This window comes from Dryas octopetala, chromosome 5 (assembly GCF_963921425.1).
Source record: "Dryas octopetala chromosome 5, drDryOcto1.1, whole genome shotgun sequence".
NCBI lineage: Eukaryota > Viridiplantae > Streptophyta > Magnoliopsida > Rosales > Rosaceae > Dryas > Dryas octopetala.
This window is the reverse complement of record NC_141370.1, coordinates 10,456,284-10,479,191: the sequence shown is the minus strand read 5'-3', so window position 1 is coordinate 10,479,191 and position 22,908 is coordinate 10,456,284. Positions and strand designations below refer to the sequence as shown.

Here is a 22,908-nt window from a genome sequence, read left to right as displayed (position 1 = left end):
TGTGTTCAGTTCAGCGAGAGGGGACTAACCATTCCCTCAGAGCAGCAAGACACCGCCGGAAAAGCAGCATCGCCGCCGAGAGCCACCGACTGCTTCTCTCCTTCGAAACGGCGGCGGTGGAAGACAGTTGGATAATCGGAGACCACCTTCAGGCTCGCCACAATGAGAAAAAAGAGACCCGACCGGTCCGACGTCGTAACTCCTCCGGGATCGGTGGATCGTCGACGAGATCATTTTTTGTCTCGCGCCAATTCTCCGTCTACGGTGGTCGGCCGACGATGGGGAGGGCCGCTGGGGGTCGGCGACGGCGATGGGAACTCGCCGGTGCCCGTCTCTGGTCGAGAGGTGGCCGGACGGCGAGACTGCCGAGGGGAGAAGGCGAGCGGAGGTAGAGAGAGAAGAGAGAGGGGAGACGCGGGGAGAGAGGAGAGAGAGTAATAATGCCCCTGAAAATTCTGGATTTGGGTATTTAAAACCCACTCATGCAAAATTACGAAATTGCCCCTCCCTTCAAATGTCCGTATCTCTCAAATTGTAACTCTGATTTATGCGTGCTTCGTGTCTACGAACACATGGACTTGAGATCTATCTAGCGGGCCCAAAGTCAAAATCAAAAGTCTACAAATTTAAAAAGTCAACTTTGGGTCAATCCTGATTTAAAACAAAATTTAAAATAAATCCAAAACCTTTTGAATTTCCAAATAAATTCTTAAAATGATCAAAATAAATTCTCAATGTATTTAAAATAAAACTTTGAAAAATATGGGATCTCACAATAAGAATGAAAGATTTTATGGCTGCACAAATTTCTGGCCAAATTTATGTACAGGCTCAAATTTATGTATTAATATCCTTTTTTTAACTCAAGGGATTTTAAATGCTTGTACATTTGGTGCATTTCAAATTGTACCGACTGACATTTCAAGTAATGTTTTGACGGTTCCCAAGTCATACCCATGAGTTTCAGAAGTCGTTCATTAGGGCATCCCAAGTCATTCTTTAACAACTTTAGTTTGTACCTCGAGGGATTTTAAATATTTATACCATTGGTGCATTTCAAATTCTACCTAGTTAGATTCCAAGTCATGTTTTGATATTTCACAAATCATACCCTAGAGTTTCAGAAGTTGTTCATGAAGTCGCTTCTCAGGGCATTCTAAGTCATTCGTTAAAAATTTCAATTCGTAAGTTGAGAGATTTTAAATGTTTATACTCTTGGTGCATTTCAAATTGTACTCAATGACATTCCAAGTCATGTTTTGATGGTTCTCAAGTCATACCCTAGAGTTTCTCAAGTCGTTCTTTTTGGCATCTCAAGTCGTTCCTTAAAGCATTCTAAGTCGTTTCTTGAGAATTTCATTTCGTACCTCGAGAGATTTTAAATGTTTATACTCTTGGTGCATTTCAAATTATACCTAGTGACATTCCAAATAATGTTTTGACACTTCTCAAGTCATACCGTAGAGTTTCAGTAGTCATTCCTTACAGCATCTGAAGTCGTTCCTTAAGGCATCTAAAGTTGTTCATTTAAAATTTCAGTTTGTAACTCAAGAAATTTTAAATGTTTATACTTTTGGTGCATTTCAAATTGTACCCAGTGACATTCCAAGTTATGTTTTGACGGTTCCCAAGTCATACCCTAAAGTTTCAGAAGTCGTTCCTTAAGGCATCTCAAGTCGTTCCTTGAGAATTTTGGTTCGTACCTCGAACGATTTTAAATGTTTATACTCTTGGTGCATTTCAAATTCTACTTAGTGACATTTCAAGTCACGTTTTGACACTTCCCAAGTTATACCCTAGAGTTTCAAAAGTCGTTCATTAAGACATTTCAAGTCATTTCTTAGGACGCATGGACAACTTGTGATTCCCTAAGGAACAACTGGAGAAACTCTAAGGTATAACTTTGGAAGCGTCAAGACATGACTTGAAATGTCACTAAGTACAATATATGGTAAAAACTATATATGGTACATCTAAACTATATTACAAATTATTTGGTACATTACAAACTATATTTGATACATTTAACTATAAATTTGGGGTTAGGGTTTTGGGTTTAGAGTTTAGGGTTAAAGGTTTAGGCTTCCTCCCCTTATTTCAAACCCTATTTCCCGATGGTCGAGTTCATCTCATGCCGTCATAGGGTGTATATTAACGGGGCTTGTGGAAGCTGCATGTTAAGTTTTAACAGTAAGATTTTGGGCTTTGGTTATAGGTTTAGGCTTCCTCCCCCTATTTTTTATCTCATTTATCGACGAGTTCACCTCATACTCTCATAAGGTATAAAATTTGAATTGTGGAGGCTTCATAAAGTTTAAAATTTCATAGTTAAAATCTTATATAAAATCGACAAACCATGTGTGAATGCTCGAAAAAATAATTATGTCCGTTGTTTTGGTCAATAATAATTTTGAAAAGATAAAATCTGTCCATTGATAGTTGGTGGCGCCAATTGATCCGCTCACTTTTGTGCAGCCAAGATTTATTATTTAAAATTCATGTCAACAAAACATGATTTGTCTAGGCTGTCAGGGTTAGCAAATTAAATTATGAGGATGGGACAAAAAATTAGGATTAAGATGGCTTTAATTTGATTACTTTTAATGTAAATAAAATAATAATAATTTATCTATGATCACCAACCAAAATTTATAAGTGGTAAGCTCTTACGCATTGGGATGACGTAAGTGAAGTACTTTTTGTCAGCCAAGAAAGTTGGAACTTTGTGTGAGTTGTATACTTGTATTTGCTCACCCAATACGTCATCCCAGCCCAACCCCTCTAACTATATATACCATGAAGGTTGCACTTCGACTTCACCATTGCTAGTTATACCCTCTCAATCTTTCTGACACTCTCACTCTTTTAAGGTCTCATAAATTCTAAGTACCACATAACTTACAAGAGAGAGAGAGAGAGAGAGAGAGAGAGAGAGAGAGAGAAAGAGAGAGAGAGAATATGGTGACATCTCCAGAGCATGAGCACCCCAAGAAAGCCATTGGATGGGCTGCCAGAGATTCATCTGGTCTTCTCTCTCCCTTCAATTTTTCAAGAAGGTTAATATTTATTATATAATATTGCATCATCTCCATCCATTTCCTTTTTCATTTATTTATGCTTAATTTTCTGGGTATATACATCTTCCTTTTCAAGGATCATGCTCATTTTGTGTTTCAATAATTGAACCCTCGATCGGGTTTGGTTGCAGGGAAACTGGAGAGAAAGATGTGACATTCAAAGTATTGTACTGTGGGATCTGCCATTCGGACCTTCATTCGGTTAAGAATGAATGGGGGCATTCTACCTATCCTATGGTTCCCGGGTACGTATGTACTATGTAGTCATATCAATATATAATAAGCCGTTTTAGGCAGTCTTCTTTTAATCATCCATTTGAACTGGATTATATATGCTATCCATTTAATTAACTATTAATTGGGCAATGAAGGCATGAGATTGTTGGTGTAGTGACAGAGGTAGGCAGCAAAGTACAAAAATTCAAAGTTGGAGACAAGGTAGGTGTTGGATGCATGGTGGGATCTTGCGGCACTTGTGATAGTTGTGCCGACAACCTTGAGAATTACTGTCCCAAATTGATACTCACCTATAATTCCAAGTACTATGATGGAACCACAACACATGGAGGTTACTCTGACATTATGGTGGCTGATGAGCACTTTATAGTTCGTATTCCAGACAACCTACCTCTTGATGGAGCTGCTCCTCTGCTATGTGCTGGGATTACAACTTATAGCCCCTTGAGATATTTTGGACTTGACAAGCCTGGTATGCATGTGGGTGTGGTTGGACTGGGTGGTCTAGGCCATGTCGCCGTCAAGTTTGCCAAGGCCATGGGGGTTAAGGTCACAGTGATTAGTACCTCCCTTAATAAGAAAGAGGAAGCAATTGGACATCTTGGTGCTGATTCATTTTTGGTTAGTCGTGATCAAGATCAGATTCAGGTGATTATTAATTTGAACAAATTTCCTTGATCCATGCTAACCTTAATTAAGTGGATTGATTTTCATGTGTGGCCTAATTAATGTTGTTTTGTTGATTTTTGTAGGCTGCAATGGGAACAATGGATGGTATCATTGACACAGTTTCTGCAGTCCACCCTCTGTTGCCTTTGATTGGTTTGTTGAAGTCTCATGGAAAGCTTGTCATGCTCGGTGCACCAGACAAGCCTCTTGAGCTTCCAGTTTTTCCTTTGCTTATGGGTAAGCATATGACTTTTGTTGCAAAATTAAATTTGCTATCCTTGATTCTCATTGTTTTTAGGCCTTGGTTAATTGGCAGCTTCTAATCATTGTTGGTTTTGCATTTATTTGCTTTGGAAGAATTTGTATTAACTAAAAACTATTTATTTTGCAATAATATATAGGAAGAAAGATAGTAGCTGGTAGTCTCATTGGAGGTATGAAGGAGACACAAGAAATGATTGATTTTGCAGCCAAACACAACATAACATCTGATATCGAGGTTATCCCAATTGATTATCTGAGTACTGCCATGGAGCGACTTGTCAAAGCAGATGTTAGATACCGATTTGTTATCGACATTGGAAACACATTGAAGTCTGCCACTTAAGTTTTTCACCCAGAACTTAATCAATGGCCGGACAAGATCGAACAGATATTCAGTACTTTTGCTTTGTAGTCTCGGACTTTCTATCTCTTATTTGTTATATGTTTGTGAACCGTCACATTATGAGCACATTGTGGTAGGATGTATTTTTAATAAATGAATAAATGGAATGATTAATTTGTTGATTTGAGGATCATATTTCAAAAGAGGTTTTGGAATTTGTCCATCTTTTTCCTTTTGCAATCATAATCCCTCCTGTACGTAATAGGAGTCTGTACGTCACAAGGAGATTGGAACCATCCCCATTATTTGTTGATTTCAATCGGCATGCAAATTTGTTGGAAAATCTTGATGTAAAGTGTAAACCAACCCCACACAAACGACAATCCACTTAATTAAGACTTAAAGCAAATAGAGATAGAAATAAACCAACCCATAAACTGCTTAACTTTATCCAAGATCTTGTTGAAGTTAATGTCTAAACTGATATTAACACAAAGGCAAAATTCTTGTAAGTTGAAATCAAATCTTCCTAGATATTTCTGCTGATTTCAACTAAGGCAAAAGTTTTGAAAAATGTGGCTCTTGCCAACTTTTTTAGAAAATTAAACCTATATCAGTCTTGTACTTTGAATAGTAAAATCATCAAGAACACAATAAATGACTGAGATCATTACCTTAGATATTTTGTATTAAAGTACTTTATATATATACTTTTACCAAAAAAAAAAAATACTTTATACTTTTTTAGTTATTAAGAAATTTAAGTAAGAAGATTTGATACTCAAGCTCATGTAAGTAGTTGAAATAAACTCCTCAAGTTATTTTATGTTCTCAAGTTCTTTATGTAACTTGATATAAATATCATTTAAATGATAATAGATCATCAATCTCATGAGTTGTAGATGATAATAATCAATCATAAGTTGAAATCTTTTATGTTGTAGACTTAGAGAGTTGTTCACATAACAATCGATAATCATAATCAATCTACATAAAAAATAGAGAGGCTAAAACACAAGCAGTCCTCCTCTTTCTGTTAACGTTAATGCCTACTCCTAGCCTTGTGATGTAATTATTATGTCTAGTTGTACTTTAATTATTATGTCTTTGACTTGTCGTTGAGGCTTCAGTCGGTGAGCTCCTCACATACACTTGCTGCTATGCTTTTGTAACATAACAGAGGAGCAACTCTGCTTCCTTTGACCTTTACTGTTGCAATCTCACTCCTCTGTATATTCAGTTCCAACACTTTCAAACTCTCTCATCTCCCTATACTCGAAGCTCAACATATTTCTGCAAATTCTTCCTTTCATAAACTAATGATTAGAGATTGATTGAAGGTCCTCAATTCCAACAGATCTTACCGTCAGGACTGAAGCGCTCGTCCAAACTATTACCTCCTTCACAACCTCGGAGGCATCACATTCGACCACAATCATACATACTAACACTCGTAATACAATCAAATATATTCATTCCTCTTTTGTTAGTCATCTTGTCATAATTTTTCACCTCAATGTGATTATTTGAACAGCACTAATTCTTTGATAGGGTGGTCTAATTCGTTGTGGTTCTCACCTTAATGTGAGAGGATGCCGATCCCATAAAGAACCTCTCTTTGAAATTAAGTTGCGTTGATTGATGTTAACCTTAATTAATTAAGTGCATTAATTGTCATGTGTGTGGGGTGGCCTAATTAATGCGTTAATTGTTGATTTTGAAGGCTGAACAATGGATGGTATTATTGGCACGGTTTTTACGGTTTACCTTTTGTAAAGTTAACTATAAAGTAAAACAGTTGAGTGTTTGTAAATATAAACTAATGAAATGTGGACTTAATTTGGAAATGCAGGCACGAGATAGTTGGTGCAGTGACAGAGGTAGGGAACAAAGTACAAAAATTCAAGGTTGGAGATAAGGTAGGTGTTGGATGCATGGTGGGAGGTTGCAGAACTTGTGATAGTTGTGCCAACAACCTTGAGAATTACTGCCCCAAATGGATAGTCTCCTACGGTGCCAAGTACTATGACGGAACCACCACATATGGAGATTTCTCTGACTACATGGTGGTTCACATTCCTGACACTTCCCACTTGATGGTGCTGCTCCTCTGCTATGTGCTGGGCTTACAACTTACAGCCCCTTGAGATATTTTGGACTTGACAAACCTGATATGCATGTGGGTGTGGTTGGCTTAGGTGGTCTAGGCCATGTGGCTGTGAAGTTTGCCAAGGCCATGGGGGTTAAGGTTACAGTCATTAGTACCTCCCCTAATAAGAAGGAAGAATCTATCAAACACCTTGGTGCTGATTCATTTTTAGTCAGTCGTGATCAAGATCAGATGCAGGTGATTATTTGAACAAGTTTTCTTGATGATATGACTTTGAGTGATGGATTGTCATGTGTGTGAGATGTTCTTATGTTGTTTAGTTGATTTTGTAGGCTGCCATGGGCACAATGGATGGTATCATTGCCAGAGTTTCTGCAGTCCACCCTCTGTTGCCTTTGATTGATTTGTTGAAGCCTCATGGAAAGCTTGTCGTGGTCGGTGCACCAGACAAGCCTCTTGAGCTTCCAGTTTTTCCTTTGCTCATGGGTAAGCGTATGGCATAACTGCGAGGAGTTAACTTCACCTAATGATATTTGTCTTCGCACATTTCCTATCCATCTTGTTAATTAGGTTTTAGGTGGTAGCTTCTAATCCCTGGCGGCTGTGTATTTGCAATGGATTATTGTGCATTGACAACCACCTATACATTCTACAATGACAGGAAGGAAGATAGTAGCTGGTAGTTGCATCGGAGGCATGAAGGAGATACCAGAGATGATTGATTTTGCAGCCAATCACAACATAACAGCTGACATCGAAGTTATCCCAATTGATTATTTGAACACTGCCATGGAACGCCTTGTCAAAGCAGATGTCAGATATCGTTTTGTCATCGACATCGGAAACACATTGAAGCCTACTTCCTAACTTTTGCATCCTGTACTGAATCAATGCAGGGACAGATGAATAGAAATTGAGTTTGATTTTGTCAGTGTAAAATTTTTGTGGTCTCTCTTTTGTAAGAATCAATTTTGTTGTTTGCTATGTCCGTTATGCGTGCATTTTATTTCTTCACATTGTGAGCACAAAAATCAATCAATTCAATGATTTAATGTCTCTTCTCATGATAAATAAATTAAAAATGTCACCAACCAGGCAACCACAGAAAATTTGAGAAATATTTGGTTTTGTGTTGTTTTGCGAAATAAACACTTCATCCATTCTAATTGTCCCAACTGCTAATGCAGATTCCTCAAAAACCAAAAATTAACTAATGAAATCAAAAACGAACATCTTGTAGAAAAACACACACAGTTATTTCCAATCATGGCTGATTCTTATATTTAACTTTGACTTATCAATGACATTTCTAAAATCAATATAAGTGAGGAACTAAAAATCAAGATTCCCAGTTTTAGAGGACCCAGAACAACTACCTGAGGTGCCATATGAACTCCCACTTGAACCATCGATAGGGGCTTGGTTCAGACATTCTAAAACCAAAAACCTACGCTTTTGCAGCTTTATTGAGTAGGTTGTTGCCTCAAGAATCACAGGAACCTGCTGACACATTAGAAATTATACATAGCAATCAAGCTAAAGTACATGAAAAGCAGAAAAGAAAATGAAAGTAGTTTCAACAGAACCCTGGTACTTTTTTCAATTCATAGTTTTTTCAACTGGACCAATTTCTTTAGACATTCAATAACGGAAATTTGAGTGTTTGATAACATTAAACAACTGAAAAAGTAGGAGAATGGCAATTCATAACATAGGCAAGTGAATTTTCAGGTTAAAAAATAATAATCACAAGATTGGTCAAGAATTCAATAAGATAATTGCATGTTTTAAGACCATGCTATAACACCCAACATCTGTTTCACAAATAACATTAATCCCAAGCTCAATAGACTGAAGAGGTGGTTGGAAAGCTTTGTGCATTTCTGCGTGCCTGTGTGAATGCCTCTCTCTGTGTGAGTGTGTATGTTTGTGTGTGCACTCGTGCGCATGTATGTATGTGTGCGCACTCGCGCTCATGTATGTATAGTGTGCTTCAACTATATCAACAGATTATATAGTACCAAAGGTAAGGATGACTAAGTGAATAGTTGGGTCATGCAGTTGCATGTATACGCATTCATGGTGATTGCACGTCAACTTCATGCACTGAAATAGGAGAGACAACAAAAAAGGAGAGAAAGCAAACTTGATTCGTATAGTGTTAGATTTGGGTGAAGTACAGTTTTGCAGTACCTGTGTATTAATACGCGCTACTTTATGCACACTGAGAAGGCCAACCATGTCTTGGTAACCAGTAAGGAGTTTTGCCAATTCCTTGTCCTCATCTGAATCAATGAATCATTATAGGTTACTATTGACAAAATATTCAATAGCGCAAAAACAAATGTGAAAGCTGATATTAACCTGGAATTGCTATGACCGACAGCAAAGTGTCCGCCATGTGCTGCCATCTTTTAGAGAAGGACAACAATAGAAGAGTAGGTGGGAATGTCACAACAGCAACTGCATTTGAAGATCGTACCATGCCTTTTAAAGATCTAAGAAAGGAAAGCATGTCCCATTCCTGCAATGAAATAGTATGACACTCAACTTAAGTAATACATTTATAATATGCTTCTAACAATAAATTGTCAAATTTGAAATAATAGGAGAAATGTCATAGCCTATCAAAAAAAAAAAAAAAAAAGAAACCTGACATTAATGGATCAGATAATACTTAATTTTTCAAACAAAAGTTTTGGAAGAGGAAAAGGCATACAGAACCCTTAAAAATTCATCAAAACTGCAAAGCAAATGAAATAAGAGGCAGCTGTAGAGCTGAGGTGTAATTATTCTTTTGTTTGTGGGATCATTTTCTTGCAAAAGGAAATTAAATAAATTATACAATGGATTAATAAGGGTTTAAGAGCAAATAACAACTGCCACTGACCATGTTGGAATATTCACACTGTGGAGCACAGAATGATTGAATGGCAATACGACCAACAGAAGAAATGCTGCCATCACTTCTGTAGATTCAGCCAAAGAAAGTGAAAATGTCATTATCAAATATATATATATAAATAGTAAACAAAAAAAAAAGCCATATGAACATGACAACCTAAAATGCCTTTAAAGTATGAATTAGTTTCATTACAAGCTAACCAATACGGTCTTAATGAAAACTCTTAAGGACTCAATTTCATATTTTATGAGAAATAGACAAGAAGCAATAAAAAATAAATAAAAAAACTAAAAGGTGTATAAAATCTGGCAGTAATCCCATGTGAGTTTTAAGACCAAAGGGGTTATAAACATAGTTTTGAGACTAATTAGAAGGTATAATGCAACAATTTCATTTCCTTTTTCCTTGCATAAGCTGCATAATGACTACAAAAGCCATTTCAATTTTATGCAATTTGTGTTGGGTGTAGGCCACCCAACTATATATCTTCTATCCTCCCCACCCAAATCATCCAACCGAAAAACATGCACACATACAGAGAGAACGTAGAATCACTAAATATTCGTCTTCATAATGTACAAAAGAAGCTATCGTGCATTGTGAAAAACCATTGATATACACATATTTTACTAACCATACATGATATATGTAAACTTCTAGGCAGGAAAGCATAAGACTACAGTACTATACCTTGGAAATTGAGATAAAAATGTGGTACAACGGTCATGAAGGGTAACAAGATTTGGAGAATCTTGAATGCTAACACAATCTATACGCTCGCCGCTTAGAAACTGCCTCTCCAAGGGCTTCCGCAAGTCAAATTCATTGCAAAACTCTTGTTTGCCACCTAGACAACAAAAACGTAACAAACTGCTCGTCAAATCTAAACCAGCTATGAGCCAATGAGACATTTTTTATACTAAATAAGATAAGGACAAACTTGCCACTTTGACTATCAAAACTCTGCTGATTTTCACCAAAATACTTCTTATATTGCCAAGCTATCCTCAACCCTTTCTCCTGAAATTTTGGAAAACAAAGTATTTAATTTCTTACTGTTCACTCAAGAAACCAAACTACTAAATAATTAGTTGAGAGGAGAATTGAAGAGGACAACCTGATCAGGATCCCGATGACTAGACTTATCATCCTTGGGTAACGCTGGACTAGGCAAAGTACCAAGAAATTGTCTTGGGTCCTTGGATGGGCTTGCATAGAGAAGGGGTTGGTTGTGAATGAGACCTTGAGACATAAAATTTCTAAGCAAAAGCATATGATGAGGTGCTTCTGCATCTTCCATCACCATGACTAGGCTTCCTAGAGAAAACCCACCACCTAAAATCTCTAAAAATCAAAGACAATCACATAAAACAGCTGTAAATAACGATTATACAAAAAAGAAAAAGAAAAAAAGAACATTTCCAATTTAATCACTTCTGCCCAGCTTAGCTAATTCCAATACACTTTTAGGTGATAGAAGATTACTGTCAAGGTCCGGTATCCCGGATGAAATAAACATTGTGCCATTGGGACCATGCTTGACTCCAGGGATTTGAGGAGAGTTTACAGCCAAAAAGTTGCGAGAGAAGCTACTTGACCGAGTCTTAGTCGCAGCCATGGCTGCATAAACACTCTCTACCACTCTCAATCAGAGCATCCAAATAACAGGGGAATGAAGATTGCAGCTCTGTCCTGTTTGATATATGCCTGCAGCTAAGATTTGAAGGAAACAAAATTTTCAAAAACCTTATAAAAATTATAATAACCCTCATCCAATGGCACGACTAACAGATAGAGGAACAACGACATGTTAAATCCAATGGAGTAACAACTAACAGATACAGACCATTTTCAACATTAATGCTGCAGAGCATTAATCCCATTCAGACATTATGATTTGAAGTCCATCCTAAAGGGTTAACAAAAGGAATCCTATTTCCAATATAATATACTTGTATTATAACATGCATGTATTCAAATGTTGTAATAAAAGTTCTTTTCATCGAACATTTGGTCTGCATGCTAACCACAAAGCAAGTTTGGAAAGAAGTAGCTCAGACTAAGTTATAGAAAACCATTTTTGCTTATAAGAACTGAAATACAAATACATAAATACATAGATACATATTTGCATAGTTATTGAGCTAAATGCAATCATTACACATAGGTCAAGCCAAATTTTAAAACATACGCCAGAATCACAGTTTTTCTTCTCAACTTTCGCTTCGGTTTCCATGGAACCAAATAGAAAAATTGAACTAGTTAATTGTGGTAGTAGCGTTAGCAATCTCACCTCACCCAGCCTCAGCGGCACTTTGGGATGCGACGTCGTCCGGCCAGTTAGTTGATTCTTTCTTTGCTTTCGTTTCTCCGAAAAACACAGCCAGCAAAATCCACCGTCTTGGACTGGTTTATTTCCTATGGGCTGGGCTGATTTTGACCTGTGAAACCAGTTCACTAGCCAATATCTTGGGTCTCAGTTAGTTGATAAATTCATACCCTAGTATGAAAAAAGTATCCCTTACAAACATATTTAATAGTTGATAAAACTATACTCTAGTACGAAGAAGTAAACCTATCAAAATTCAAATATTAAATGTGAGTGTATGTTTTCTATACCAAATAATATTTCTTCAAACAGATCCAATTAATTATTACAAAATAAGAGTGTCATAAGGAGAATGGCTTTGAAAAAAGTAGGAGAAAATTCAGAAACACTAGCTGCCACTGCCACATATGCATGTGAACATCATTGCTGACCCTGGCCAAAAAAAAAAACGTCATTGCTTACATCATTGTTTGCAGATCTATGAATACAGTTCTCATGACTCACATATCCCACCAAATTTATGCTATAAATACGTCATCGTATGCACCTCTATTTCATTTGGAGTTAGCTAGCTAGGCATATTTCTTATTTTTGTATGTCTATTCTTTTTACAAAATTGACAATATGGTTAATGATGATAATTATAAATATGTTCCAATTCAAGATCGAGCCGTCCAAGTAAGATTTGTAAGACAAGATTTTCCTTCTCCTTCTCCTTCCGATCTATTCAGACTAATTCTTGTTGCCCAATTTTTTTTTTTTTGCTTGATAATAAAGTTAAATGGTTTGAAAAGTAAACACAACTTTAAAAGTCGTACTTTTGCAAATTAATTAAGTCTCATCAAACTCTTGCATTTCTTGCATGTTACCCAACCAAATGGTATATATATGCACTTCAATTCAACCTCCAACATCACCAAAACGACAACCTCCAACAAAACACAAGCGTCAATCTCTTTGATTACAGTTTTCTTCTACCTCTCACATATACTGCATACGTACATAGATACATATATACACACATCAATTGTTGAAGAAAATGTCAGAAGCATCATCATCAGCTGTACTAGAACAAGTACCAGTGAATGCCGCCTTTGGATGGGCTGCTAGAGATTCCTCAGGAATTCTCTCTCCCTTCCACTTCACCAGGAGGTATATATTATTTATTATCTATTAGATATATTTGATATGTTATGTTATCAGATTGTGAATCAAAATAATAAAAATTAAACAATATTGTACTTAATCAATAATGATATTATGACAACGTAACGTCTTAAATTGATAGACTCTTATCACTTATAAGGCTGTGTGGTTTTTTGTACTTGCAGGAACAATGGCGACAATGATATCACCATGAAGATACTCTATTGTGGTATTTGCCACTCGGACCTCCACTTAGCTAGGGACGAAGTAGGAATGACCATCTATCCCATTGTCCCAGGGTACGTACCCATTTCATTGTCTCAATTAATTAAGCTGATTAATTTTGAGTTTCTTAATTTGGAAACAAGATTAATTTATAATCTCAATGTCACTTTTGCAGGCATGAGATGGTAGGGCAAGTGACAAAGGTTGGGTGCAATGTCACAAAATTTAAACTAGGAGATATAGCCGGAGTTGGGTGCATGGTGGGTTCATGTGGCTCATGCGACAACTGCACACAGGACTCAGAAAATTACTGCCCCAAAATGGTGAGGACGTACAACAAACACTTCGAAGACGGATCGAGAACCTTCGGTGGGTACTCCGACAAGCTAGTCGTCGACGAGCACTTCACCGTCCGAATCCCGAACAATTTTCCGCTACAAGGTGTTGCTCCGTTGCTATGTGCCGGGATCTCGGTGTACAGCCCTATGAGATATTTTGGACTTATGGAACCTGGTAAACACTTGGGTGTGGCAGGCCTTGGTGGTCTTGGGCATATGGCCGTCAAGTTCGCCAAAGCTGTGGGAGCAAAAGTAACCGTGATAAGTACTTCTCCGAATAAAAAAAAGGAAGCATTGGAACAACTTGGTGTTGATGAATTTCTCATCAGTCACGACCAAGAACAATTGCAGGTAATAACTACTTATCAACTGTCACGTCATGTGGTCAACTAAATACGTGATTCCTTGTAACATTTTTGCTCAAAATTTTACGTGTGTACTTACATATGATCAACACATTGAATGGAACTATAGGCTGCCATGGGTACAATGGATGGTATCATCGATACAATCTCCGGCCCTCACGCTCTCTCACCATTGATTGCGTTGTTGAAGACAAATGGAAAACTAATTTTGGTGAGCGCTGCAATCCAACCTCCTGAGCTACCAGTTTTCCCTTTAATCATGGGTATGTTCATTTTATTTTTCACTAATTAATTTTGATAGATATAATTGATTTCAAACTTAGTTTTAATAGAAAACCGAATGTGGTTTAATAGGGAGGAAAATTATTGCTGGAAGTGCAATTGGGGGAATGAAAGAGACTCAAGAGATGATCGATTTTGCAGCAGAGCATAATATCAAAGCAGATGTCGAAGTTATTCCAATGGATTATGTGAACATTGCCCTTGAACGAGTTGCCAAGAATGATGTTAAGTACCGGTTTGTCATTGATGTGGCCAACACAATAAATTCTCCATATTGAATGCAAAGAAAATTGGAGTACGTTTCTTTGTAGCTGAGCTTTGCCTACAATCCAACAATGGTCAATTGCGAGAACCACTATGTTTAATTAGTATTCGTTGTAATATTAATTTCGTAGAAGAAGAATGTGTTTAGTATTTGTTTTAATATTAATTTTGTAGAGGAAGAATGTGTTTTAATATTGATCCACTTGGCTTATGTAATATTTTTTATAATGACTACAAAAGCCATTTCAATTTTATGCAATTTGTGTAGGGTGTAGGCCACCCAACTACATATCTTCTATCCTCCCCACCCAAATCATCCAACCGAAAAACATGCACACATACAGAGACAGAACGTAGAATCACTAAATATTCGTCTTCATAATGTACAAAAGAAGCTATTGTGCATTGTGAAAAACCATTGATATACATATATTTTACTGACCATACATGATATATGTAAACTTCTAGGCAGGAAAGCATAAGACTACAGTACTATACCTTGGAAATTGAGATAAAAATGTGGTACAACGGTCATGAAGGGTAACAAGATTTGGAGAATCTTGAATGCTAACACAATCTATACGCTCGCCGCTTAGAAACTGCCTCTCCAAGGGCTTCCGTAAGTCAAATTCATTGCAAAACTCTTGTTTGCCACCTAGACAACAAAAACGTAACAAACTGCTCGTCAAATCTAAACCAGCTATGAGCCAATGAGACATTTTTTATACTAAATAAGATAAGGACAAACTTGCCACTTTGACTATCAAAACTCTGCTGATTTTCACCAAAATACTTCTTATATTGCCAAGCTATCCTCAACCCTTTCTCCTGAAATTTTGGAAAACAAAGTATTTAATTTCTTACTGTTCACTCAAGAAACCAAACTACTAAATAATTAGTTGTGGGGAAAATTGAAGAGGACAACCTGATCAGGATCCCGATGACTAGACTTATCATCCTTGGGTAACGCTGGACTAGGCAAAGTACCAAGAAATTGTCTTGGGTCCTTGGATGGGCTTGCATAGAGAAGGGGTTGGTTGTGAATGAGACCTTGAGACATAAAATTTCTAAGCAAAAGCATATGATGAGGTGCTTCTGCATCTTCCATCACCATGACTAGGCTTCCTAGAGAAAACCCACCACCTAAAATCTCTAAAAATCAAAGACAATCACATAAAACAGCTGTAAATAACGATTATACAAAAAAGAAAAAGAAAAAAAGAACATTTCCAATTTAATCACTTCTGCCCAGCTTAGCTAATTCCAATACACTTTTAGGTGAGAGAAGATTACTGTCAAGGTCCGGTATCCCGGATGAAATAAACATTGTGCCATTGGGACCATGCTTGACTCCAGGGATTTGAGGAGAGTTTACAGCCAAAAAGTTGCGAGAGAAGCTACTTGACCGAGTCTTGGTCGCAGCCATGGCTGCATAAACACTCTCTACCACTCTCAATCAGAGCATCCAAATAACAGGGGAATGAAGATTGCAGCTCTGTCCTGTTTGATATATGCCTGCAGCTAAGATTTGAAGGAAACAAAATTTTCAAAAACCTTATAAAAATTATAATAACCCTCATCCAATGGCACGACTAACAGATAGAGGAACAACGACATGTTAAATCCAATGGAGTAACAACTAACAGATACAGACCATTTTCAACATTAATGCTGCAGAGCATTAATCCCATTCAGACATTATGATTTGAAGTCCATCCTAAAGGGTTAACAAAAGGAATCCTATTTCCAATATAATATACTTGTATTATAACATGCATGTATTCAAATGTTGTAATAAAAGTTCTTTTCATCGAACATTTGGTCTGCATGGTAACCACAAAGCAAGTTTGGAAACAAGTAGCTCAGACTAAGTTATAGAAAACCATTTTTGCTTATAAGAACTGAAATACAAATACATAAGGCTTATTATGATTTTTGCCCCCTGAACTATGATCTCATTCCTAATGTGCCACCTGACTTATTAATTTTATCAATTTACCCCCTAACAGTTACAACGTTAGTCTAATGTACCCCTTCGTCCAATTTCCGTCTCAACTTCCGTCTATTTTGCTGATGTGGCAGGGTATATTGGTCATTTCGACCTCCCTGGACCATTCAGCATCCCATTTTTTCCACCTAGACAGCCCCCAAATGCCACATACCCACATGTGGGACCCACCCGATGCCAGCTCAGCTCACGTAGGGACCCAGTCTTATTGGGTCAACTGGATCGATCTCCATCAAACAACTCATCGCATCCCCTCCGTTTTCAGAAGATTCTCTGCAATTAGGGTTCCATCATCGCATCGCCCATCGCCTCCTTTCTTCAGAAGTGAAGCCGAGATTCTCTGTGGGATTTTGAGGTGATTTGGTGAAGTGAGGTCTGAAGATTCGTTTGCCAGACAAAAGTAAGTTTTTTTGAACTTTTGGAACTGTTAGGGTTTTCGACTTTTGGAACTTTTGGAACTGTTTGGTTTGTTTTATTGTGTATCGATGAGTGGTGTGCCATGTGCAAGATTCTTTGCATTTTAAAGCTTTTTTGAACTTTTGGAAGTGTTAGGAATTGTTTATTGCTTTAGACCCCAGTTTTCAACGAATGTGGTCCATGGTTGGTGTGGTGTCGTGTACTTGTGTAATAGTGGGTTGGGGGTTTAATTGGGGGTTGTTATCTACCATTCAATATTGGAAACAAAATTTGTCTTTTACCTGGTGTTGCAACTTTATGGTTTTAGATTGGTTGGTGTCGTGTCTTTTAGTGCATAAATGAGGAGGGTGGTGGAACATACTTGCAGTGAAAAAAACTTAATATATGCTGCCAAGGGTTGTTACACACTTACATGCTGCCAAGGGTTGTTACACACTTACACCTAATAAATTTCATTAAACATACTTGCAGTGAAAAAAACTAAGAGGAGGGTGGTGGAACCTGCTGATGGCGAAAGGGAGAATGTGATTGAGGTGGAAAGTGAGTCTGAAGATGATAATGCAGATGATGGTGAGTCTGAAGATTATAATGCTGAGGAGAGTGAGCCTGAAGATGAAGATGATAATGCTGAGGAGGGTGAGTCTGAAGATGAAGATGCTAATGCTGAGGAGGGTGAGTCTGAAGATGATGAGGAAGATGATGCAGCTGATCCTTTGTTTGAGGATGAATTTTATGGGGTTAGTGATGAAGAGATTAGGCTAGTGAGGGATGATGATAGGCTATTTGAGGGATACATAGACCCCACTGCTGATGACAGAGACCCTAATGCTGAATTGGATGATAATGTGGTTTCGGATGAGGAAATTGATGATGAGGTGAGGACACCAGACAACTCATCAGATGAAGATCTTCCTCAGCAGGGCACTGCAGTTAAAAGACCAAAGAGGAGACTGCCCAAGTTTCATGAATTCAATGAGGATGTAGACCTAAAGGACCCTCATTTTAAGTTGGGAGACAAGTTTGCCACTGCTAATTTGTTTAGAAGGGCTGTTAAAGAGTTCTCACTGAAATGTGGTAGACAAATTGATTTTGTGAAAAATGATAAAAATGCAGTAAGGGCAGTTTGTAAGAAGAAGTGTGGGTTTGTTGTGTTTGCATCCTCACAGAATGGTAGTTCTGAGTTGTATGTGAAGACCTTGGTGGGCAATCATGTTTGCAATAAGGAAACAGTGAGCAAGCATCTCACTGCAGATTGGCTTGCAAAGAGGTATATGACTCAACTTGCTTACAACCCGAGATGGGAGCTGAATTCTTTCAAGGAACAGGTCCTAAATGAGACAGGGATAAATGCACAAGCCTCATTGATCTACAGAGCAAAGGCTAAGGCCACTGTGTTACTTGAGGGAACATATATGCAACAATATGGACAAATGTGGGACTATTGTGCTGAGTTGTTGAGGAGAAATAGGGGAAGCACAGTGATATTGAAGACATCTGGTGGTGAGCAAGATGCTATTAGGTTCCAGAGGGTGTACATTTGTCTTGGTGCCTTGAAGAGAGGTTTTTTAGAGGGATGTAGGCAAGTAGTTGGGCTGGATGGGTGTCACATCAAAGGACCTCATCCTGGACAGATTCTAAGTGCTGTTGGGATAGATGCCAACAATGGCATGTACCCAATAGCATATGCTGTGGTTGAGGTGGAGAATTATGAGACATGGTACTGGTTTCTGGAGCTGCTGGGGGGTGACTTGCACATTGAAAATTCGCATCATTGGGCATTTTTAAGTGACAAGCAGAAGGGACTTATAGATGCCATCAAGGATCAGTACCCCGAGTCAGAGCATAGACATTGCCTTAAGCATTTATATGCTAATTTCAGTCAAAAGCACAAAGGTTTGGCATTGAAGAAGCAAATGGAGAAAATAGCAAGGGCCACCACACTGGAGTGGTTTGATGCTGAAATGAAGAAGATGCTTGAATTGGATGAGGCTGCTTTTAAGTGGTTGCATGAAAAGGATCCTAAGAATTGGGCTCTTTCTCATTACAGTACCCAATTCAAGTGTGAAAAGATGCTTAACAACTACTGTGAGGCCTTCAACATGGCTATATTGGAGGCTAGAGATAAGCCCATTCTGACTTTGTTGGAAAGGATTAGAATGTACTTGATGTTGTTAACAGCCACTAGAAGGGCAGGTGTTGAGAGGTGGCATCATGAGGTAGGTCCTAGGGTGGTTAAGAAATTGAATGACATTAGAGATGAGGCAAGGTGGTGCATTCCAAGACCAGCAGACAAGCACAAATACCAGGTTATCCAGCATGGTGGCAACAGGAGCTTTGTGGTTGATTTGGTCCAGCATACTTGTTCATGTAAAGCTTGGGACCTAAGTGGGCTGCCATGTGTTCATGCTTGCTCAGCTATAAGCTACTTAAATGGGGATCCCCTTCAGTATGTGGACAATTGTTACAAGAAAGATGCTTACATAAGAACCTACAGGGAGCTGATTGAGCCAATGCCAAGTAGTGATCAGTGGAAAAAGACTGGAAAAGCCCCAATGCTACCACCACTTTACCACAAGCAGCCAGGTAGACCTAAAAAGTCAAGGGTTAAAGCACCAAATGAAAGCCCCAAAAGGCCAAGTCAAGCTCACAAGCTGCAAAAGTTTAACTTCCACACAAAGTGTGGTAATTGTGGAGAGATTGGGCATAATGTTAGGAGTTGTAAAGCAAGTGTTGGGACTCGGGGCAAAAAGCAGGTAAATAATGGCCTTCTCATTTTTTCATATGTATATGCAATCTATTGTTGGGCTTTGGTTCTCATTTTATCATGTGTACATGCAGGCTGCTAAGAGTGCAAGGACCACTACAGATGGAAGTGCACGCAGGCCCACCAAACTACCAGTGAGTGGACTTGCCCCTTTAGTGTTGTCCTGTTACTTGACACTTTAGCATTTAACTTTGGCTGTTTTTTTTGTATGTTTCATGTAGTTCAATAGACAGACCCAAAACAATGGAGAGGGACCATCAAAGAGAACAAATCCATTGAGGAAGGCAAGATGTGTATCACATATGAGCCATCAGGAGGGTGAAGGGCCTTCAAATAATGTCCAAAAAGAAGGGCCATCTCAGCAGGACAACTTTGAGGGTCCATATGAATATGACAACTTTGAAGGTCCATCTCAGCAAGCCACTCAAGGTCCATCCCAGCCTCAGCCATCCCAATCTTGTGGAGACCCCCAACAACAAGCCCAACCTTATGGAGACCCCCAGCCTCAGCAAGCCCAACCTGGCACCAAGAAGGGCAAGAATAAGAAGCCCAAGACTGCAAACCAGCTATTCAGGGAGAAGTGTTTGAACTTGCAGAGGGCCACATTTGGATGGTTGGATTGATGATGTTAAGACAACCAGTCATTTTTTGAGAACTTTGATATGGGTGGCAGACAATTGTCAAGATGATGTTGGTTTTAGGCTCATTTTGTAAAACTTGCATATTGCCATGTTTTGTGTACTTTGTAAGCAGGTGTAGATGTTTGGATGTCTTGTGTTGGTTTTAGGCACATTTTGTAAAACTTGCATATTGCCATGTTTTGTGTACTTTGTAAGCAGGTGTAGATGTTTGGATGTTTGGTTTTAGGCACATTTTGTGAACCTTGGAAGGCTTGTGTTGCTTTTCGGATGATTGTATGCAGGGTATGCAGGGGTTGCAATATATAATGTCATATTACTGCAAAATTCATGTCCATTTATTTTCACAGAAAATCTATGTCAATTTATTTCAAATAGGATCAACCATTAATTCATGTCAATTTACTGTCCAAACCCATGCCAATTCACCTTAGTTTTTCATACTATTCATAATCATATTCATGTCGTTTTCATACCATTCCTAATCAAATTCATTGCATAATATGGAAAGAAAATCTAAATAATATATACATTGTCAATTTCATTACAAACACAATTTCTCATACTGATGCCCTTTGTTACAGTAAGTAATCTGAACTGCAGTTTGATTTCCAATTGGCATTTGATTTCCAATTGACATTTGACTGCTTTGTAATTGCCATATGAGATGTCAACTGTTAGATTACGGAATGTAAATTACTGCATTGATATAAATAATTCTTACACCCTTAATAGCATAATAACCAACAAAATTCCCCAGGAGACAACCATACATTGTCAATTTCATTACAAACCCAGTTGGATATTTTCCATACGTAATCTGAACTGCAGTTTGATTTCCAATTGACATTTGACTGCTAGTAATTGCCATATGAGATGTCAACTGTTACATTACGGAATGTAAATTACTGCATTGATATAAATAATTCTTACACCCTTAATAGCATAATAACCAACAAAATTCCCCAGGAGACAACCATACATTGTCAATTTCATTACAAACCCAGTTGGATATTTTCCATACTTATGCCCTTAATAGCATAATAGCCAAGAAAATTGCCCAGGACACAACCAGGGCAACCCACAAGCGCTTTTCTCTAGCATTCTCTCTTTCAACCATTACTCTAGGACCCTCAATACCATTAAGCCTTCTCCGCAGCCCATTGATCACATCCCTTGAACGATCGCACATCTTTGGATCCAGCCACACGAAAAAACCACAACCCGTGTTGTTTTTTCTGCAAACCCAACCATTATTATCTCTAACTAAATTATTAAACATAAACCATGAACCAGAATCAACCCATAAATCTCACCCCACTCCACTTTGGACACCCATGAAACCTCCTCCCTGGATTCAAATCTGTCCAGGAGGTGGATATTCGTGCAACCAATCCACAGTGGCAGCGCAGTGATGATTCACCATCAGCATCTTCGTTGTGCGTCCTGCTCTGGTAGCTTCGATGGCTGCTGCTTCGACTCATTTTGAAGAGAAGAGAAAATTGATGAGGGAGAGAGGTAAGCTCGAGCTGAGATAAAGAGATGGGGATTTGAGGAGATAAAGAGGGCCAGCTGAGCTGGCATCGGGTGGGTCCCACATGTGGGTATGTGGCATTTGGGGGCTGTCTAGGTGGAAAAAATGGGATGCTGAATGGTCCAGGGAGGTCGAAATGACCAATATACCCTGCCACATCAGCAAAATAGACGGAAGTTGAGACGGAAATTGGACGAAGGGGTACATTAGACTAACGTTGTAACTGTTAGGGGGTAAATTGATAAAATTAATAAGTCAGGGGGCACATTAGGAATGGGATCATAGTTCAGGGGGCAAAAATCATAATAAGCCAATACATAAATACATAGATACATATTTGCATAGTTATTGAGCTAAATGCAATCATTACACATAGGTCAAGCCAAATTTTAAAACATACACCAGAATCACAGTTTTTCTTCTCAACTTTTGCTTCGGTTTCCATGGAACCAAACAGAAAAATTGAACTAGTTAATTGTGGTAGTAGCGTTAGCAATCTCACCTCACCCAGCCTCAGCGGCACTTTGGGATGCGACGTCGTCCGGCCAGTTAGTTGATTCTTTCTTTGCTTTCGTTTCTCCGAAAAAGACAGCCAGCAAAATCCACCGTCTTGGACTGGTTTATTTCCTATGGGCTGGGCTGATTTTGACCTGTGAAACCAGTTCACTAGCCAATATCTTGGGTCTCAGTCCATACATTTCAGGCCCGAGTCCAAATGTTTTTGTTTTTTGTCAAGTAGTCCAAATGTAACGATAAAAAACAAAGTGAGAGTGTGAGACTCATCTTTTTCGGCTCTCACAGTAGAAAGCCTTAGTACTAAACTTAGATCTACTTATATGCCAAAGTGGAATGTGTTTATTTCAAGGCACAATTTGATTTAAGTCTTAAAATTATACATCATGTCAAGTTTGAGAAATTATTCTGTGTTACCAATACACCGTTAAGTGGTGTAACCTATCTAACATATCATAATATGAGTAGATGTTATTAATA

General features: G+C 38.2%; 6 protein-coding genes across 9 annotated transcripts; 4 read left to right on the top strand and 2 right to left on the bottom strand.

The window, feature by feature from the left end:
• The first annotated feature begins 2,947 nt into the window (after positions 1–2,947).
• Positions 2,948–4,694, top strand: LOC147284188 (putative mannitol dehydrogenase). The gene is made up of 5 exons (XM_086244589.1): positions 2,948–3,056; positions 3,209–3,322; positions 3,449–3,962; positions 4,067–4,220; positions 4,385–4,694. Exons 1-5 carry the CDS (start codon positions 2,959–2,961, stop codon positions 4,588–4,590), a joined length of 1,086 nt encoding a protein of 361 aa, XP_086100715.1. The 5' UTR covers positions 2,948–2,958; the 3' UTR covers positions 4,591–4,694.
• A 1,823-nt stretch (positions 4,695–6,517) lies between these two features.
• On the top strand, positions 6,518–7,640 carry LOC147284187 (putative mannitol dehydrogenase). The gene is made up of 3 exons (XM_086245399.1): positions 6,518–6,937; positions 7,033–7,186; positions 7,362–7,640. Exons 1-3 carry the CDS (start codon positions 6,764–6,766, stop codon positions 7,565–7,567), a joined length of 534 nt encoding a protein of 177 aa, XP_086101525.1. The 5' UTR covers positions 6,518–6,763; the 3' UTR covers positions 7,568–7,640.
• A 162-nt stretch (positions 7,641–7,802) lies between these two features.
• On the bottom strand, positions 7,803–12,167 carry ELO1 (Paxneb protein-like protein). Of its 4 annotated transcripts, none has more exons than XM_086244777.1 (9): positions 11,899–12,167; positions 11,091–11,318; positions 10,723–10,940; positions 10,550–10,625; positions 10,296–10,452; positions 9,591–9,669; positions 9,065–9,224; positions 8,894–8,985; positions 7,803–8,200 (listed from the first exon to the last, which is right to left on the bottom strand). In XM_086244777.1, exons 2-9 carry the CDS (start codon positions 11,221–11,223, stop codon positions 8,033–8,035), a joined length of 1,083 nt encoding a protein of 360 aa, XP_086100903.1. In that variant the 5' UTR covers positions 11,224–11,318; positions 11,899–12,167; the 3' UTR covers positions 7,803–8,032. The 4 variants fall into 4 exon arrangements, with proteins under 4 accessions (XP_086100903.1, XP_086100899.1, XP_086100901.1 ...); XM_086244773.1 differs by having other exon boundaries at positions 10,723–10,949; positions 11,899–12,161; XM_086244775.1 differs by having other exon boundaries at positions 10,723–10,949; positions 11,091–11,312; positions 11,899–12,161.
• Positions 12,168–12,838: 671 nt separating this feature from the next.
• Positions 12,839–14,590, top strand: LOC147284185 (putative mannitol dehydrogenase). The gene is made up of 5 exons (XM_086244765.1): positions 12,839–13,086; positions 13,266–13,379; positions 13,481–13,994; positions 14,118–14,271; positions 14,363–14,590. The coding sequence occupies exons 1-5, from the start codon at positions 12,974–12,976 to the stop codon at positions 14,566–14,568; spliced, it is 1,101 nt and encodes a 366-aa protein (XP_086100891.1). The 5' UTR covers positions 12,839–12,973; the 3' UTR covers positions 14,569–14,590.
• Positions 14,591–15,018: 428 nt separating this feature from the next.
• LOC147284183 (elongator complex protein 4-like) lies at positions 15,019–22,559 on the bottom strand. Its single transcript, XM_086245662.1, has 5 exons — positions 22,418–22,559; positions 15,848–16,075; positions 15,480–15,706; positions 15,307–15,382; positions 15,019–15,209 (listed from the first exon to the last, which is right to left on the bottom strand). Exons 2-5 carry the CDS (start codon positions 15,978–15,980, stop codon positions 15,019–15,021), a joined length of 627 nt encoding a protein of 208 aa, XP_086101788.1. The 5' UTR covers positions 15,981–16,075; positions 22,418–22,559.
• Positions 17,151–20,666, top strand: LOC147284184 (uncharacterized). Its single transcript, XM_086245661.1, has 4 exons — positions 17,151–17,178; positions 17,451–19,732; positions 19,818–19,877; positions 19,965–20,666. The coding sequence occupies exons 1-4, from the start codon at positions 17,151–17,153 to the stop codon at positions 20,364–20,366; spliced, it is 2,772 nt and encodes a 923-aa protein (XP_086101787.1). The 3' UTR covers positions 20,367–20,666.
• Positions 22,560–22,908: the final 349 nt, after the last annotated feature.

Coding starts and splice junctions, on each gene's coding strand:
- LOC147284188 (XM_086244589.1), top strand. CDS start 2,959: ATGGTGACATCTCCAGAGCATGAGCACCCCAAGAAAGCCATTGGATGG. Junction 3,963..4,066: donor GTGATCAAGATCAGATTCAG/GTGATTATTAAT, acceptor TGATTTTTGTAG/GCTGCAATGGGAACAATGGA. Junction 4,221..4,384: donor AGTTTTTCCTTTGCTTATGG/GTAAGCATATGA, acceptor AATAATATATAG/GAAGAAAGATAGTAGCTGGT.
- LOC147284187 (XM_086245399.1), top strand. CDS start 6,764: ATGCATGTGGGTGTGGTTGGCTTAGGTGGTCTAGGCCATGTGGCTGTG. Junction 6,938..7,032: donor GTGATCAAGATCAGATGCAG/GTGATTATTTGA, acceptor TTGATTTTGTAG/GCTGCCATGGGCACAATGGA. Junction 7,187..7,361: donor AGTTTTTCCTTTGCTCATGG/GTAAGCGTATGG, acceptor CTACAATGACAG/GAAGGAAGATAGTAGCTGGT.
- ELO1 (XM_086244773.1), bottom strand. CDS start 11,223: ATGGCTGCGACTAAGACTCGGTCAAGTAGCTTCTCTCGCAACTTTTTG. Junction 10,950..11,090: donor CGGGATACCGGACCTTGACA/GTAATCTTCTAT, acceptor TTTGATTTTTAG/AGATTTTAGGTGGTGGGTTT. Junction 9,670..10,295: donor TTTTTATCTCAATTTCCAAG/GTATAGTACTGT, acceptor CTGAATCTACAG/AAGTGATGGCAGCATTTCTT.
- LOC147284185 (XM_086244765.1), top strand. CDS start 12,974: ATGTCAGAAGCATCATCATCAGCTGTACTAGAACAAGTACCAGTGAAT. Junction 13,087..13,265: donor CCCTTCCACTTCACCAGGAG/GTATATATTATT, acceptor TTGTACTTGCAG/GAACAATGGCGACAATGATA. Junction 14,272..14,362: donor AGTTTTCCCTTTAATCATGG/GTATGTTCATTT, acceptor GTGGTTTAATAG/GGAGGAAAATTATTGCTGGA.
- LOC147284183 (XM_086245662.1), bottom strand. CDS start 15,980: ATGGCTGCGACCAAGACTCGGTCAAGTAGCTTCTCTCGCAACTTTTTG. Junction 15,707..15,847: donor CGGGATACCGGACCTTGACA/GTAATCTTCTCT, acceptor TTTGATTTTTAG/AGATTTTAGGTGGTGGGTTT. Junction 15,383..15,479: donor GTCATCGGGATCCTGATCAG/GTTGTCCTCTTC, acceptor CCAAAATTTCAG/GAGAAAGGGTTGAGGATAGC.
- LOC147284184 (XM_086245661.1), top strand. CDS start 17,151: ATGTGGTCCATGGTTGGTGTGGTGTCGT. Junction 19,733..19,817: donor GGACTCGGGGCAAAAAGCAG/GTAAATAATGGC, acceptor GTGTACATGCAG/GCTGCTAAGAGTGCAAGGAC. Junction 19,878..19,964: donor GCAGGCCCACCAAACTACCA/GTGAGTGGACTT, acceptor TGTTTCATGTAG/TTCAATAGACAGACCCAAAA.